General features: G+C 40.1%; 1 protein-coding gene across 20 annotated transcripts in view; it reads right to left on the bottom strand.

Moving 5' to 3' along the window:
- The window catches only part of TENM3 (teneurin transmembrane protein 3), a 1,294,211-nt gene that overhangs the window by 52,462 nt on the left and 1,222,647 nt on the right, over positions 1-19,102 (bottom strand). For all 20 annotated transcript variants that reach the window (XM_086703136.1, XM_086703140.1, XM_086703142.1 and 17 more), the window contains 6 exons: positions 14,792-15,008; positions 13,655-13,774; positions 12,580-12,841; positions 6,969-7,236; positions 5,270-5,413; positions 710-959 (listed from right to left, as the gene is read on the bottom strand). In XM_086703136.1, the coding sequence (XP_086559262.1) occupies positions 710-959; positions 5,270-5,413; positions 6,969-7,236; positions 12,580-12,841; positions 13,655-13,774; positions 14,792-15,008 (1,261 nt within the window). The remainder of the gene's footprint in view (positions 1-709; positions 960-5,269; positions 5,414-6,968; positions 7,237-12,579; positions 12,842-13,654; positions 13,775-14,791; positions 15,009-19,102) is intronic.

The raw sequence follows: 19,102 nt of genomic DNA, 5'->3' as shown, positions 1-19,102 counted from the left end.
CAGAAATAACACTGGAAATGAATTTTGTAGGCCAAGGCTTAGCAAATAATTTACAGAGTGGGATGATTTTCATCATCACACTTAAATGAACAACGCAAAGCAACAATTTATTACTTTCACCCTTGGTGTTATAGCTAATGGGTTAACCCAACTCGTGAACTTGCTTATTGGAAAGTTACAGCCTTAGTTCATTTACTATTATGTTCTGATACTGCAGGGAAATATTTTCTCTCTTAAATTTCAACAGGTGTGAAATAAAAGGCTAACGACCTATACCATGAGGTTATTCTAAAGGGATTTGAAAATCATAGTTCCATCCTATCAGAGCATATAAAATTCCCTGGAATCAGTGAAGACATTTTATATCTTGGGTGACTTTATACTCTATGCTCTTTTATATGGCATAGTATGTATATACGTGCTTTTCCCAACTTTAACCAAGAATCTAACTTCTTTCTAAGGAGAATTTTAAACATGGGGAAGGTATACTTAAATAATACACTGGTACATCAGATTAAACACTTAAAAAAAAATAAAGGCATGCTTAGCTTTGGTTAAAATCCCAAATGCAGGGGGTGCCTGGCTGGTTCGGTCAGTAGAGCACGCGACTCTTGATCTCAGGGCTGTAAGTTTGAGCCCCACATTGGGTGTACAGATTACTTAGAAATAAAATCTTAAAAAAAAAAAACCCAATTAAGGAAAGACATACCTGAGTTCCAAAACGCTTGTTACGTTTCCAGAAGGGAATATTCGGCGAACGTAGTTGAAATCCCCTACATACAGACTGCCATCGATCCCACAAGCTAACGCGACTGGAGCCAATAGCTTATTGCCATCGGCTTGACCATTGCAGCTCGGGCACGAGATGCTGCGCCTGCGGCCGTTGCCCATGATGCTACTGACGACCGGAGGCTGTTGGGAGATAAACTGGTTCTCCCCATTTCCCTTGTACAGTATACCTAGAAGACATAAAATGCATTTTTCTTGGGATAAAAAGTACAAAGATGCAAAGTAACCACGCCCACTCTAGAGTTAACTGTACTTCAGTGCATTGTAGATACAGACTGGGAAAACTCTTCTTTAAAGTTCCAGAGGACAGAACAAAACAAGAACTCAGTCACTTCGTGTAAAATATTATGTGACAAAATACAAAGGCTATATACACAAATCGCGATCTGTTGCGAATTTAAGGAAGGGGCTGGTAAAAGAAACAAAGGATCAACTAGGAAAATGGACAGCCCGAACTGTCAACATCGGTGCTTCTCAAACGTCGTTGCACACTGGAACGGACTGGGGAGCTAACAAAAAATACTGATGCTCAGATCTCATCTCGAGAGACTCCGATTTAACTGGTCTGGGGGGCAGCCTTTTAAAAAACCCTCCGGACAATCCTAATGTGCAACCAAGTTTGGGAACCATGCTCTACACAATGTTCTTCAGGGAATACCAAGTTTGCCTAACTGCCGAATGATATTAAAAAAATTATATATTAATCCAATAAAAACTGTGTGCCACAAATATGAATTTCTTCCGAGTTGATCACTGATTTTGAAAGAGTTAAACATACTTTATAGACAATAAAGTTAGAAAGCATCTATTAGACCTCCTATATACTGCTACGCTACCAAAGAACATTCTTGGTTATTCTCTGATCTGACATGAGGATGCCCACACATTCAGTAATTCAAAATTCCAAACGTAACGAAACTATTACGGAGAGGCAATTTATTATTTAAAGAGAATTCTGCTTTAAGGCATGCAAGTGCCAACAATTTTAAGAAGACAAAACGCCAGTCTGCTCCATTATGGTCTTCAATGAAAATCTGAGACAAAATCCCGAATGAATATTAAACATTTTCATAGTTAGAAACTAGAGTTGAGTTGAGATTCTTATCTTATTCCTTTACCATTATTATATACAGATCAGATCAATGGTTTCATTTTGGTCTGATGTATACTGGACGGTCAGCTGTTATCACTCCATACATATTTCATGATGCTTCTCAGTGTGTTATTATCTGTATAAACCACCTATTTTGACTTTGGAAGTTGTACATATTACATATTTATTGAACGTTCTCTATTTCAAAGCAGTTCTTCAAGCCAACGCTTATACTTTTTAGCAGATACACTGTTAAAAGAATCAATCCCCAGAAAGAACAAACAGGAAACACGAGAAAGTGTTTTTTCCTCCCACTCTGGGATAATTTTAAAGTGGAGAAGAGATCAGAAGATCAGAATCATTATGTTCCTCTTAGAGCTCAGCACGCTTTTAGGTGGATTCTATGATTACTTTTTGAATGCTCTGCTATTTGAGTGATGTAATAATCACAGAACAGTTACATAGAGAAATCAGGAAAGATAAAACAGGTTTATTCAAATTTAAGAAAAATAATCTAAATAAGGCTGGATCATAACAACATATGAAAAGCCTTTTGCCTTAAATATTCAAAGAAGACATTAGTGATACCTAAGATCCTTCTTTCTGTGATTACGTTATTTGACAATTAGGGAACTACCATTTCCTGTACGAGCCACGTCTGTAATTTTCATCCAAAGAATCCCACCAGTCAGCCTACTTCTCTGCTGAGCCTGATTTATTCAGTCATTACTTTAAACGACTGGTCCTTCATGATTCTCCTCTATTATGACAGAACAAAAACACGAACATTAGAATATTTACTTTCAAGTTCCAGGTCTGCACAAACACCTGTCACTGTCTCCATTTTTGCCTTCTCTTCTTCTTTAAAATGTGTTCAAAGCTCATCCACCTTGTCGTGATTACAAATCACTTTGTTTATTCAATGAGACACATGTCACTTTGAAAAGCCCCTACTTGTCAAACTGTTCTTGGATGAAATGTGAAATCACAATCGGTTTACCCCGGGAATTAGGTTAACACACATTTAAAAACAACATACGGTGTATACTTTATAGCAGTTTTTGGAGGACAGAATTTTGGGTAGCCCAGTTTTTACATCGGAACTGATATTTTAATAAAAGCGAACCATATATTATGCCGGTAGAGAAAGTGTGTGTATTTTTATTATATATACATATACAGAATATCTACAACTTTCTCAGCTCTACCTGAGTACTGTACTCAGTGTTGGATTACACTGTTATGGGAAGGCCTTTCCTGGAGCTCTTTGCTACTGGTTCACGATCTCTTAGTGAAATCCTGGGGCTAGCTGGTGGCGAGCCGTACCTTACATTCTCACGATAACTAAAACGTTTCTAGAGAGGCTCCCCCCATTTTGTTTATAAAGAAACTTCTGAAGAAATCCAGCAATCGGTCACACTCCGTGAAATACGATTTCCCCGACTTTAATCAAGAGCAGCCACGAGCACATTCGGCACAGCCTGAAATACCACTGGTCCAGACACCGCCGATGATTAGAGGGAACATACGGAGCGGCCTTCTTGGTCGGGAGTCTCGCTTTCCCCACGCGTGTGCCGCACGTGGCATTCGCCGTCAGCTCTGCTCCCCAAGAACCTTCCGGGGTGCTCACTGAGAGGCAAGCTGACGTCCAGGGCAAAGCTGGAATGGGGACAGAGCTCGGCACTGTGGGTGCTGAGTAGGAAAGGCATGGAGGGTCTTCCCGGTGTGGTTTTCCTCTTACTATTGGTTTGCTCAGTACTATATTCTTCCAGAGGTAAGGCACCGGGTTCTCACGCCCTGGCTTAGAAACTACTTTAGATTGAGTACATTCGGAAGCTGAAAATGCACCCTCGCCGGCTCCAACAACAATTTTTTTTTAAATAAAAAGAACAAGTATCAAAGTAACGTTAATCTGAAAAAGTGACCATTAATCATAAACACGTAGTCGTATTACATGCTCCGTTCAAAATTCTGAACCTTCCAAAAACCTCTGCAAAGTCAAAGCTCGATTATTTTTCCAAGACTGTGGCATCTCCTTCTCTGGCTATTTGCAAAGGGAGAGTAGAGAGTTATTAGAATGACGTGGTTTAGGACAGGTGGCTACAGTAAGTTGCACGAAGGCTCCGCTTTTCTAGAAAAGTGCCCATAAATTATCTGAGATAGTAGCTGGTGTGTGGGCAAAATGTTAGACACACAGCGAGGACAACAGAAATTGTTTAATATCAATGATATTCTTTATGAGACTATGCTGGTCAAATTTTGTCAAGTAACTGGTCTTGTGGTTTGTGATATCTGATACATGGTTTTCCAGGGCATATTCACCTATAGTGTAAGGCCTACTATAAGGAATGCTCTTTTCTCAAATTATTCATGTATTTTTTCCCTCATATTTACAAAGTTAAATAAGAGTATAGGAACCCAGTTTGAGCAAGAGAACAATTTTTTTTCTCATACAATTTAAGAACTGAAAATAAAAATCGACATACTCAGACTACTTAAGGATTAAGATCTGTTAGAGACATTTTGGTGGGGCGCCTGGATGGCTCAGTCAGTGAAGTCTGACTTGAGCTCAGGTCGTGATCTCACGGTTCGTGAGTTCAAGCCCCGCATTGGCCCCGTGCTGACAGCTCACAGCCTGGAGCCTGCTTCGGATGTCGTGCCTTCCTCTCTCTTTGCCCCTCTCCCGGCTCACACTCTGTTTCTCTCTCTCTCAAAAAACAAACATTAAAAAAATTACCAAAAAAGAGAAATATTTTGGGAAAGTACATGGATTTTTATTTTTTCTTTACTTTTAAAAAAGTCCCCTCCCACTCCTTTTTTGGTAAGCCTTCCTGAAGCACTGTGGATCAACTCACGGACTGACTATAGATATAGAAACTCCTAGAAAATCTGTGGTAGGGACGACCACATAGAATACTTTCAATGCAGCATTAAAGTCATTTATAATCAAATGGGAAAACTATTTTGGTGATGAATATACGAATGTTTCAAAGTCCGCAAGAAGAATGTTAGGTAGTTCCCACTTCAGACTTCTATGGTCTTGGAAACATTTTTTAAAAAAAATTTTTTTTTTAACGTTTATTTATTTTTGGGACACAGAGAGACAGAGCATGAACAGGGGAGGGGCAGGAGAGAGGGAGACACAGAATCGGAAGCAGGCTCCAGGCTCCGAGCCATCAGCCCAGAGCCCGACGCGGGGCTCGAACCCACGAACCGCGAGATCGTGACCTGAGCCGAAGTCGGACGCTCAACCGACTGAGCCACCCAGGCGCCCCGGAAACATATATTTTTTCTCCTACTTCTAATCCTACAGCATGCATGGGATGAAATGTTGCCACAGTCTAATCCATCCGAAGGAAAGCAAATCAACTGAGAACAGGATCTTACCATTCTGAACGTCCAACACATGATGTTTATCTAATGTCCAACCACCCATGTTGGAAGCGTCTAATTCATAGCCTTGTAAAATGGCGGTCCTCTTTTCCCACAGAGTCAAGTCCAGACATGACTCGTATTCATATCCAACTGAAACTGGAATCAAGACAAATCACAGTTCATCTTAGCTACAGGCAGAGACGCAACGTACTGTTTTTGATAAAACGCCTTTCTTCGTAGTCGTGTTCTAATACTATATTTCTACTCATTTATGAGTAGCGTTTATTTCTGTGTGAGAGGATTTGGCCACATAAAAGGTATTTTTCTAAAAAAAAAAAAAAGCGATCTTCAAGTATTATTTTTCTATCGACTTGATAGGAAATTAGTATTTTTTTTCCCCCTCACACCACTTTTTCACAAGGGGTCCACAGCACAAAATGAAGACCAGACTGGGCACCTGGTTAAGTAATCAGATCAGACAAATCAGCCCCGGGTGGTGATCAGATGATAACAGCTTAAAAATTACATTTTCCATCTGAATAATTATAGCGGCGTAGTTTCCAAGAGTATTCAGTTGTGGAAGATATTTACAACAAGTAAGGTTCAATATAGCAAAAAAGATAGTCTGATTATGGCATCATATTCACGTTACCATCAGAAATGAACAATAACACCAGCAGTAGATTAATGTGAACAAATCACAAATGAGAAGATTCAGAGTCACAATGGAACATGGGTTTTAAATTTTAGAACAAAGCAGAGGGAGAAGTGGTAATTATCTGATTGAACTAATTCAAGCCCAAGGTATATATTAATTCCGGAATAAGAATACTCTCAGGTAGAAATTGGTAGAACAAAAGGCATTCATCGCTTGTTGCTGTTCTTGGGTGGAGTGTGAAGCTATACCATACATACATTTCTTCACATCAATCTTTGATCACACTGTCCCATCATTCAGTGAAACAACTGGTTTACCCGATGTTTTATTTTTTATTATTTTTTTCAATATATGAAGTTTATTGTCAAATTGGTTTCCATACAACACCCAGTGCTCATCCCAAAAGGTGCCCTCCTCAATACCCATCACCCACCCTCCCCTCCCTCCCACCCCCCCATCAACCCTCAGTTTGTTCTCAGTTTTTAAGAGTCTCTTATGCTTTGGCTCTCTTCCACTCTAACCTCTTTTTACCCGATGTTTTAAGAATGTCATTGCACTGAATTGACTCCTTCTAGTCAAAAGATCTGAGATAATTTCTGAACACAAATATTGTCTATATCCTCTCAAATACCCTTGTGAGCTGAAACCACCCTAATTGTCAGATACGGAAAACATCAAAAAGGATAAGGAAAGCTATGGAGACAAAGTTGTAAGGAAAAAAAACGAGAAAAGGAAGGAGAACAGTAAGGAAGGAGAACATGGGAGAAAAGGATGGGACACCGTAGACTGTCATTCAGAACGTTTTCTAATGTATAATTTCAGTCAGAAAAAAGGGATGCTGTCTCATCATATGCAAACACACTCCCTTTTCCCATGGTAGGTCTCAACCAACCAGCTTAGAACTCCCCACGGACAATCTTACTGCCTTCCCATCTGTTTATCCAATGAGTTTCGTGGGTGATTTGTTAGTTCTGACTTCAAGATAATATCATATTAGTTCTGACTTCAAGATAATTTTTTTTTTGGCTGAAAATATATTGATAAGGAACTTACCAACAGCTTCAGATAGACCATAGACCTTTTGATTATACGCATCTGTTTTATCCCATATAAAAGTGTAGGCCAAGTTTGGCGAGGCAGGAAACCACTTCTGAAAGAGTCTTCCGACGACAGCCACCATAAGGTGAACCTTCATTAAATTAAACGGTATAATAGACTGGGTCATGGTGATCTTGAGAACTGACTTATAGCCTGCAGCTCTGGAACTCAAGTAGGAAAGTTTCAGATCTGTTCCTGGGATTGTAGTTTCTTCATGGAGTACCTAGGTATGAAAAAAGCGGAAGCTTAAAACTGCGATCGTGGATAACTATTAGGTAAAAGAGATTCCACAGGGGCACCTGGGTGGCTCAGTCGGTTGGGCGTCCGACTTCGGCTCAGGTCATGATCTCGCCGTCTTGTGAGTTCGAGCCCTGCGTCGGGCTCTGTGCTGACAGCTCAGAGCCTGGAGCCTGTTTCGGATTCTGTGTCTCCCTCTCTCTCTGACCCTCCCGCATTCATGCCCTGTCTCTCTCTGTCTCAAAAATAAATAAATGTTAAAAAAAAAATTAAAAAAAAAAGAGATTCCACAGAATTGAGACGAACAACTAAAATAAGACATCAAAGAGTTGCTCTTCACAAATACACATTTGAGCTGTGACTTTATTCAATAATTAAAAATAACTCTGCCGCCAGCCCAATTTCTCTCCTCCTAAAAGCTTCTTGTCATTTATTTTGAGTTAATCATACCTCAGGTGCTATTCCTCACACGGAAGTCACTGTAACTGCTCCATCGGGCTGACATGCACTGACTTGTTGGCCTATAGTCACAGCCGACTCTCACTAACCCATCTTTCACCCCCATCACCCTGGAGAATTAGAGCAGACATTTGTAAGATGGCTGGCTTAGCGCAGGGATGTGGTCTAGGCCAAAGATCTGGCCTATGCCAGCTGGCTCATTTAGGGAGGAAACCTGGGCCTGTAGCCTCAGCAGCTGACTGGTCACAGCCTAGAAAGATAGGAGTGATAACAAAACAAGACCAATTCGTTTGGGTTAAATTGTAGCAAATTCCACATCCATGTGGAAAGGTAACAGAACGATAGCAAGTCCTTATAATTAGACACTGAGTGAGGACTCACCACTGACTTTTGATAGGATGGTGGATGGACTAGTATTTCGGAGCTGCATAAATTTCTCCCTAGAGAACAACTAATGCGTTACTGAATGCACAGGCAAGACACTCAACGTATCCTTTTCGAGTTGAAGCTGGACTGTAAAAAGTTAAAATAACCACCTGCCTACGAATGATCTCCTTTACAAACTGGTAAAAATCACATTCTTAACCCTCCAGCCTACCCATTGATGTGACTGGCTCCATGAATGCTAACAAAGGCATACCGACATAGGCCAAAACATTAATTGTTTTGAAAATATATTTTACGTCGTGTGTAAAATCTTTCCAGAGGGTTCAGATGCTAATTAGGAAGCACCGATTAGGTTGGTTACTAATGATCACTCTTCCCAGGTTTACCACAAGACACATATTGCAAAGTGCACAAGGCCATTTATGCTCAAGGATCCGCACCAGGAAGTCAACACTTTCTCTACTAAGAATTAAGTTAACACTCGCAAAGCTTTCCTCATAATTGTCCTATCAAGTTTCTTTGTTCAGACAGAAAGGACTATCTGATTGTGTTAGAAAAATCTCAGAATGGCGATCCAGTGGTCAGTGGCATTTAGCTCCTCTCGCGTGGAGCAGCTAGGATTGATGCTTAGCTGTCACCTCTGAGTTTCAATGACTTAAGTGGAACCCACGACAGTGAGGTTGTGGTGGTCAGTTTCAATATAAACAAGCAGCACAAAAGAGTGGGCTAAGCAAACTTCCATGCTGGCCTGTGAGCCAGTGTTGGCATGAAGAGAGATGTGAGGCAATTTAGTGGATCAAGAAGGCATTGCTATGCTCTCACAGATATTGTTCCTATTTATTACAAGTGGGGTTTTCCTTCCCAACTATGCCAACGGATTCCGGCCACGGACTGTCTCAGGCAAAATAGTTTACGGACATACAGAAACTTTCCAGAGCTTTGTTAGACTCAGGGAGACCATTACGTTTAAGATCGACAGCATTGTTGTGTGGCTGTAGGCTACAGGATGTATAATGAAAATAGAACTCATTGTTCTTCTATCTTTGGGGTGAAATACCAATGGGTGAGCTTGAAAAATAGATTCTGTGACTCTTGAATGGCTCTGAAAATGTAAGTGATCGAACCCTAAGGCATATAATTTGTTTCCTCTTATTTCCAAAATAATTTCTCATAAATCTGGTAGGTTTTCTATACATAAGGCAGTCCTTTCCTTAATTAATATATATTTCCTGTGATCTTCTAGAGGCTGCGTCTCTAATTCAAGATATCATGTGTTATTCTTATCTTAATAATTGATTACTATCTTTGTCATCATTAACCTACTTCCATGGAACAAATATCTGTAATTTGATTTATTAAAACATGTGTTTCGCCTATGTAATTGAACTTGACCATGTTATTTTGCATTAGAGGGAAAAGTAAATCTAGCCAGAGTGGAAAAAATAAACCATTAAGCCTATTTTTTTTTTTTTTTTTACCAGCTGTCTGATCTGTAAGCCTCATTCTTCACCCCATTACATATTCAGTTAGAAAGCGCAATAAAACGAAAAAAACAGTAAAATTACAAACACAAAGGCTTACTTTCTCTAATTTTGTTATTGTTATTTTTTGTTTGATAATAAGTTAATGAGTATTTTATTTTATAATAAATAAATAAAATTATTTATCCAGTCAAAAAAAAAATAAAGAAATACATCCTGTCACTTCTACCTTCCAAATCTCAGTCTAATCTGCTTCATCTTCTCTAGTGCCATTGTGCATGTTGGGCACCTTCCGTCTCCGTGCTGGACGTGCATGGAAATACAGCGAACACTAGTCAGTTCACCGATCCATCTGTTTCCTTCTAGCAATTACACGTTTTGTCAGTTGAGTTAGCGTTAGAGAAATCTGGAAAAATGCCATGGGCTCCCCAGTTCCATATTGTCTAAAGAATTCAAGGTCTCCACTGTATGATAACCTGGCCTCAGGCTTTCCCTTTATATGCCCTACATTTAAATGGTCCATCAGCTTTCATATGACATTATTTGGTTTTATCACCATGTGGTTGCTTACACATTTTCTTCCATCTGGAATATCCTTTCCCTCCTTTGAAGGTCAACCTCCTCAGTGATGCTTTTTTTTGGCTTCTTTAGGAATGGACCCCTCTTGAACTTTCAGAGTTCTTCTTTCAAATCTCGATCACACTTTAGAGTGGCAAGAGCCATGCCTCACTAATCTTTTTATCCTAGTAGAGTACCAGGTACACATTAGACTCTCAGTAAATTTCTACCAAATGTTGGTTGACTGTTTGATGGAATGGGGAAAAGAACCCTTCATGTATTCTTGCAACTGTTGACTACCTGCAACCCATTTCAGTGACTCGGTTTGCTGCAAGTTTGCCCCCTATAGACAGACAGACAGACACTGCTTCAAGGTTAAATCTATTTAAGGCCTGGGCTTCCAACAGCTTCCAATGACTCAAAGTACACACACGGTCCTTAACCCTGCCACCATCTTCAATGACTCTGGGTTTGGGCGTCACTCCTTCACTCAAGCCCTACCCTCTGGCCTCTTTGCCGTTCTGTGAATAGGCCAAGCATGCTCTTCCCCCGGAGCTTCTGACCTTGCTCCTTACGCTGTCTGGAAGACCCTTCTATCTACTCTTTCACTTTCTTAAAGTTTCTGCTGAAATATCAACTTATCAAAGAGATCCTCCCAGACCACCCTTCGTAAAATGGCACCCCGATCCGTTTTACCCTGTTTTACCTTTGAAAAATGAGTCTTATTCATAACCGGACATACATTTGTCTGTTTGTTGTCTCTCCCCCCTTTTAGCTGGCAAGCTCCCTGAGGGCAGGCATTCATCTGATTGGCTCACTGCTTCATTCCATTCTAACACCGCCTGGTGCAGAACAGGTATTCAATAAACACTCGAAGAATGAATGTGACAAAGCGGCTATGTGCTGCTGTTATTTTACAGACCACATATTTTTACTTGGCTATTTATGAATAAAGTCCATTATTATTGTACCTAATGTCCTATCTTTAAAACCTCAAAATTATTTCCTTTCGAAAAACATTTATTTATTTACTTTTGAGAGACAGAGAGAGAGAGAGAGAGAGAGAGAGTCTACAAGGGAGGGGCAGAGAGAGAGGAAGAGAGAATCCCAAGCAGGATCCACACTATCAGCACAGAGCCCTATGTGGGATTCAATCCCAGAAACCTGGGATCATGACCAGAGCCGAAATCAAGAGTTGGACGCTCAACCAACTGAGGCACCCAGGTGCCCCAAACTGAAAATTATTATTATCTAAAAAAAATTGTTTTTAACATTTATTCATTTTTGAGAGACAGAGAGAGACAGAGGGGCAGAGAGAGAGGGAGACACAGAATCCGAAGCAGGCTCCAGGCTCCGAGCTGTCAGCACAGAGCCCGAACGCACGAGCCATGAGCACGTGCCCGAACGCACGAGCAGTGGGGCTCGAACACACGAACCATGAGATCATGACCCGAGCCAAAGTCGGATGCTCAACCGACTGAGCCACTCAGGTGCCCCTCAAAATTATTTTTAACTGAAAACAAATAGGAAGGAAAAAAATCTACAGATATTTCAGTAGATAAAAGGAATAGTGACAGTATGGCTATTTTTTTAAAAGTTAGTTTTCTTTTTTTCCTGAGGAGAATAGGCTTTGCTATAAATTATTAGAACGTAAGACCTAATATCAAGCTTTTTAGGTAAAAATATCTTGCGACAATTAATAAATATTTGCTGCTAAAAATCAAAAAGTCATCTCTTCTGAAACATTTTTTACTTACAATTATAATAAAACATTAAGTTACTGAGAATAATGACCATAATTAATTGTTACCATGTCCACCAGGAGGTCAGGAACATACAGGTACCAAAAGCTTTTTCCAGTGAGTGCGTGAGCAAAGACGTTATCAGCTAGTTGAGTTTAAGCTGTTTTTCTATTTGGCTACAACCAGTAAATATATACACATATAGTACAGCCTGAACAAAAAAGTATTTTGAATAGATCTTTAAGAAATAACTAGATATCCTACCACAGTGTTATATATTCTAGCACACGCACACACACACACACACACACACACACACACACACCCCACATTCTATGTTTCATTCTACAGAATATTTAGGATAGTGCTGGAATTCTGCAACCCTTTTTATTTTTATTTTTTATTTTTTCAACGTTTTTATTTTATTTTTGGGACAGAGAGAGACAGAGCATGAACGGGGGAGGGGCAGAGAGAGAGGGAGACACAGAATCGGAAACAGGCTCCAGGCTCTGAGCCATCAGCCCAGAGCCTGACGCGGGGCTCGAACCCACGGACCGCGAGATCGTGACCTGGCTGAAGCCGGACGCTTAACCGACTGCGCCACCCAGGCGCCCCTCTGCAACCCTTTTTAAAGATTCTTGGGACACTGCACGATCTGAAAAACGGTTTCCTTAAAAAGGACTGCCTGCTAGAATATTCTACCTGTGTTTCGGGAATAATAGGGCTGTCTTCAGGAGATGATCTGAAAAAGGTGGATAAAGGAGAGGACACGATGATAGGATTTGGCCTCACAAATCCACTCAGATCACAGCTGGGAATGTCATTCTCTTCCTTCTTCATGACTAGGGTATCCATCACATAAAAGACATTCCACGGAATCCACACCGTATGATACTGAGTGAGGAATGGGGATCGTTCAAACACCAAAGTCAGGGAAGCCCCTCCATTTGCCACCAGGTCAAACCTAAGAAAAAACAAGATTGCTCAGTGAATTATCTGGATCCCATACAGCTTCCAACAACACTCAACTGCATAAATAAATATGCTTTATAAAGATAGCCGATGTCCCCCCAACTTTTATATCATAGGGTTTCAAATCTATGAGAGTATGCAAATAATTATACAATGAACACCCATATACCCTTTACTTAGACTTACCAATTCATTAACATTTTCCCGTATCTGCTTTATCTGTCTACCCATCTACTCTTTTTCTCAGAGCCATCTGAGCTTATGAAATATCACTTCGAAATATTTCAACAGGAACCTTCTAAGACAAAGAAAATTCTACAAAATCACAACACTGTTACGTCTTGGTAAATGAGCTCAACTTTTTTATTTTTATTTATCTTTATTTAAAAAAAATTTTTTTTTAACGTTTATTCATTTTTGAGACAGAGAGAGACAGAGCATGAATGGGAGGAAGGTCAGAGAGGGAGGGAGACACAGAATCTGAAACAGGATCCAGGCTCTGAGCCGTCAGCCCAGAGCCCGACGTGGGGCTCGAACTCACGGACTGCGAGATCGTGACCTGAGCCGAAGTCGGACGCCCAACCGACTGAGCCACCCACACACCCCATGAGCTCAACTTTTAAAGCGCTGTGTGAGCACGGGACTTTAAGTCTGTGTCATGTGCATCGTCACAGATTTCTGGAGTCTAAAAGTTGTCGCAGTTCTATATTAAATGGAACAATAACACATATTGGGTGATAGAAGAATGCCTAGTTTTTATACTGAAACTACTTCAAAAAAAGATAGTGCAGTGGGACTAACTCACATTCCATCCTGGCGGGTAATAGTATATCCATATTCTGGGTAATGGAAAAACGAGACATTTACTCCAATGAGAGGAGTTCCATCAGCAGTTAGTACTTGGCCTCTGATGACGGATGCAAGGCTGTGGGAAAAGGAGAAGAATCAGAATGAGCATTTGTCTCCTCAGGCCAACGGTACCATGATTTAGAGCTAATTCATCCTAAGGATAAAATAACACCATCACCCACACTTGTTATTCCCCCAAACCAGACCTGAAATACTCCCAAGACAATGTCCCTTTTAATTCGGTGCAATTCACATTCTCTAAATGCCTGGTGTTTACCCTGGGTTTTTAATTTGTTGCAGTCTGGTTTTTGGAGAGTTATCAAGACCAATAATTTAGAGATGAATTTTTTAAATTATAAACTGCGCTTTTTCATAAGTCATCTATCTGGTGCTTACATGAAGAAAAGTATACCTTCCAATTAATTCCAAGGCAACCCGTAAATCTGCAGGGACCAAGGAGTACAAGATTTAAAGGGGCAATAAGGCACATTTGTGCAACAACTTTTAATCAACTGCTGGGTCTAACTGCATTAATGCTGTTAAATTACTGCAGATCCAGGAGTTCCAGCGTAAATCATCTTCTTTTACTCAGTGAGACACAAGACACCTGCTTTCACTTACTGGTTTATTTTCAGGTCATTACTGCTCTGTAAAGCACCAGTCAAACAGCTTATGCAATCTTACTGTGATGCCGTTAGCAGTTCCATTACATTAATTCATAATTTATATTATTTAGCGAGCTCAGCTAAAAAAAAAAAAAGCTCACTTCTGCTTTGCCTTTTGGGGTCTTTTCACTGCTTCTTTTGAAACATGTCCAACCGTGCTAACAAAATCAACTAGTTAAATGAAGATTTATGGACTCCTTAATGGGATGTCCCGTTATGGCTCGGATGCTGAAATTGACAAAGTATGTGAACTGTGTCAAAAATGCTTGAAACGCGAAGTTTGGTGAGGAATTTGCCGAAAGAGGAAAAACTGCATTAAAAGAAAAAGCACTTCCCTCAAATTCAGTCATCAGCATTTCGTAAAAAGTGCACGTAACTACTGATAACAACGCTACACATCTATGTAAGGAAAAAAAAAATGCATTAACCTCTTATTGAAAGGACTTTCTCCAGGTAGGACATGGGTGCTGTCAGACCCTATGAGAAAGCTGATTCGATCATAGAAGGACTTGGCGGCCTGCTGCGGGGGGGACTGTAAGCTTTGGCTGATGACATCCTGAGGGTCAGGCAGTCCATGGCAGTAAGCCTGGTTTTGGCAGGAACTCTGTAAACAGCAATCAGGATCCATACAGTCAACGAGCCCATCTGCAGAGAGAAGTGTAAGCCAGTGAGAGAACTCCTCTTTTAATCTGTGACTAACGTTTTGTGCGCTACGTTTTGTTTGTTGGTTCGTTTTCTTTCGTATCAAATGAATCTCCGCCCCCACCCCACCCCAATTGAGAGTAATTTCTAGGAGGCCTACTTTTTGGAAACGGATGAAATATGAATACAATATTTGCAGCTGCTTTCACGCAGAGTAAGTGTTTAGATCGGAGATGACTGATTCTGATTAAGAAATTAAAAATTACTGATTAGAACAATCTATTAGTAGCTTGAAAGAATATAGATTATTATTTTTTTTAATTTTTCTTTCAACGTTTTTATTTATTTTTGGGACAGAGAGAGACAGAGCATGAATGGGGGAGGGGCAGAGAGAGAGGGAGACACAGAATCGGAAACAGGCTCCAGGCTCCGAGCCATCAGCCCAGAGCCCGACGCGGGGCTCGAACTCACGGACCGCGAGATCGTGACCTGGCTGAAGTCGGACGCTTAACCGACTGCGCCACCCAGGCGCCCCAGATTATTTTTAAGTATAGTTACTGAAGCCTTCTGTATTTTAAAGAAAACGTACTAGGAGTTAACACAGTGAGCGCGATTGGTGAATGGATAGGAAACTGCTTAGGGAGAAGTTCTAAAATTTGGGAAAGGGCCAGAAAATGAAAGTCTGTGAAATGAAGCAAACACAAATCAACATAAAACGGATGAGATTAGTCAACCATCTTTCAAGGAAACAGCTTTCCCAAGGAAGGTAAAGTGTGTTCCAAATAAAATTAAGGTAACTCTCAAATTTTAAACAGGATCCTGGGCCCCTGGTATGCCTCTGCCAAAATGGAGGTGTTACTTTAAAATGTGGCAAATGTAAATACGCCATAATATTATAAATGATAAGAAGCCTATCAGAAAAGAAAACTGACCCGCAGTGTTGGTGACATGAAAAGTGTAGCGGGTAGAAAGAATCTGCTAGGGCCTTCTCCAGGAACATCAAAAGGAAATGACATTCAATGCCCCATGTAGGTATTTTGCTTGAAACATATAAACCAACTCATCAGTGGACAAGAGTGTCAGGTTATGATGATTTGGTGACATTATCCCTTAAGATCATTCTTTCACTGGCCAGCTGATAGATGAATTGTGATCTGCTTGGCAATTACATGTCTCAGTACAGAGTAATAAAATATTAGTTTCTGAAGACTTTAAATCATTCTTGGGAGATCAAATGGTCTTAAAAATCTTTAAACCCAGGTATCAGGTCTTTGTGTGACCCTATTATGACAAACTCAATCGAAAATATCTAGTTGACCTACGTATTTTATTTACACGAGTGTTTTTTAGTAACTTTAGTTTCAAAAAAACACACTAGCCATTTGTTTTTGCTTGAGGACACTCTTATTAATAGAATGTAAGTTTTCCCCTCCATTATCTGACAGCAAATTGAGACAAAAGAAAAAGAGACTAAACTGAGTCATGTTGCCCAGTCTAAAAGTATGTCAACAGCGACACAGTAAGGTCAGAAACCAAAGACGAGGGGTCCTGGATCAATGTCTTTTTTTTTCCCTAAGTTTATTTATTTATTTTGAGAGAGAGAGAGAGAGAGAGAGGGAGACAGAGAGAGACAGAGAGACAGAGAGAGCAGAGGAAGGGCAGAGAGAGAGGGAAAGACTCCCAAGCAGGCTCTGTGCTGAGAGCCCTACTCGGGGCTCAATGTCATGAACAGTGAGATCATGACCTGGGCAGAAATCAAGTCAGTCGCTTAACCAACTGAGGAGCCCAGGTGCCCCCTGGATCAATGCCCTTAAGTCATTTAGAAGGCAGGGAACACTTGTGACTTCTCCTAATACTCCCTTCGGTTTCTTTGGGCAACAGCTCTACGTAGTCATTTAGGTGTCCATCCCTCCCTCTCTGTCCACTCGCATTTCCCCCTTCACGTTTGGTTCAGAAATGTTTGGTTCAACTGAACTTGCTGAGCTGGAGTGAATTTCAGGAACTGTCTGCAGGTCCTGCCCCCCGCGCCCCGCCCCCCACCTCCTCCCAGGCTTGAAGCTGTATGGCTGTGAGGTTGGGGTGACTGCATCCCTCCAGCTGCCAATCCAGGAGAACCTGGTTCGGAATGCAGCCATTCAAGAAGCAGAGCCAAGAGCTGGAGACAAAAACAATAGGTCACAGTGGCATCTTTAAGGTTTTTACAACAGGCCGGACTGGAGCTCCTGGGCTTTTCAGGTGCAGAGGCCAAGCTATTTTCTTCTTCTTTATGCCTGTCTGGGTTAGATTTTCTGTCACTTACAACTGAGAAAGATTTAGTTTATCTAGAGACAGTAACTAAAAGTCTGTTCACTATTTTCCTTGTAGCTGAAAAACAAGCCGAATACACAAATACTTGAATTAAATTTATAGTGTTGGGCTCCTTTCACGTTAGTATTTTAATTGCTTTGTTAACCACAATGAGTCACAATGAGTCAGAATTTCTGATAGGCAGATCTTCTTATGTATTGTTTCCTTGTGATAGTTACATTTTTATGCAGATGTCCATCATGTTTTTTAAAGATGCATTCATTATTTGAAAGGGCAGTTTTATTCCTTTGATAAAAGTTTTAAATCATATTTTAAGAAAATCAAATTAAACCGAGCTTTGAAATTTTATATAAATTTATCAAAATGCTACTTTCTTGGCCAAAAGGCCACGAAGATGATAAATGTCTAAATATTTCTCCATACTTTTGGAAGAAGGATAAAACTCTGCTTATAGGCTTACTTTTCATGAAGATATGATAATGCAACACGTTGTATGTATTTTTCTCTCAAAGAAAGAGAAGCAGTTATTAAGACTCAGATTTTTATAGTAGACTATTGAACCGTTGTCTCAGTATCATTTCTGGCTTCAAAAAAATTAAAAAATAAAACCCTTCCAGAAACAACTCATGATTATATATTGAGATTTTATAAGGAATCTTAAAAAATTTTTTTTTAAATGTTTACTTTTGAGAAAGAGAGAAGGACAGAACACAAGTTCTGAAGGGCAGAGAGAGAGAGGGAGACACAGAATGTGAAGCAGGCTCCAGGCTCTGAGCTTTCAGCACGACACGGGGCTCGAACCCATAGACCATGAGATCATGACCTGAGCCGAAGTTGGACGCCCAACCAACTGAGCCATCCAGGCGCCCCTTATAAGGAATCTTTAATTACGTGTTTTATGATCTATTTCAGAGTTCTCACTCCATGACTTTTGAGTGGGTGTGCATATGCTTGGGAGAATCATTTTACACAAACATTTTATATTCTTGCAAATTTTTCCCTTACATTCATCCTTTAGCTTAGAAAGAGATTACTCACTTGGAAGAGAAGGTACTTCCAATTATTGTATTTTATCTCCATTAATCTTGAAAAATAAAGGTTAACTGCCCCCATCCTTTCCTTCCTGACACTACTCCCCCAGTGTCTTCCTTTAGGCAATAAATGGTACAGTTGCCCAAGAAGAATACTCAAATTTAGCCATTCATCTTTGTTAGTTTATGAAAAGCAAATGTGCATCTGGCATGTAGTCTGCAGGTCATAAAACTGCGTGAGATTGACACCTTCTGAACTAATCAGTTGGAAATGCATTTTTACAAGCCTCTCTGCTAACATCAATCAGAGAAGGAATCTCATTTTCAACAGCCAAGATGCAGGGACACACAGTTTGTTATTTTTCTGCAGAGTTTATCAGTAACTTGCCCAAGCAACTGATGGATGGTTATGAATCTGGCTCCCTATAACTTGGGAAAACATTTGTCATTCTTTGTACTTAGGGCTATCTAGTACAACTAAGTTGATTACCCACTTGCCCAAATGTACAGGGTAGTAAAAGTGTCTTTGTGGAATAGCTTCTCAAAATCATTGAGATTCCAGGTAGTATCAGGAATATCAGGTCAGCTTAAATTTGTATTCGTGTAGACATCATCTCTAATAGAATTAATCATAAAAAAATCTAAAGAAAATCAGAAGTGCTCAAAACCCACTGAATAACAACTTCAATTATCTGCCTACATTATTATTCATCATTATTATTCATTATTATTATACATTATTATTCAATTATCTGCTTT

This window comes from Puma concolor, chromosome B1, assembly GCF_028749965.1.
Source record: "Puma concolor isolate L17-30 chromosome B1, mPumCon1.1.hap2, whole genome shotgun sequence".
In the NCBI taxonomy this organism is placed as follows: domain Eukaryota; kingdom Metazoa; phylum Chordata; class Mammalia; order Carnivora; family Felidae; genus Puma; species Puma concolor.
Note: the sequence above shows the minus strand (reverse complement) of the source record. Positions and strands in the feature narration are given on the sequence as shown.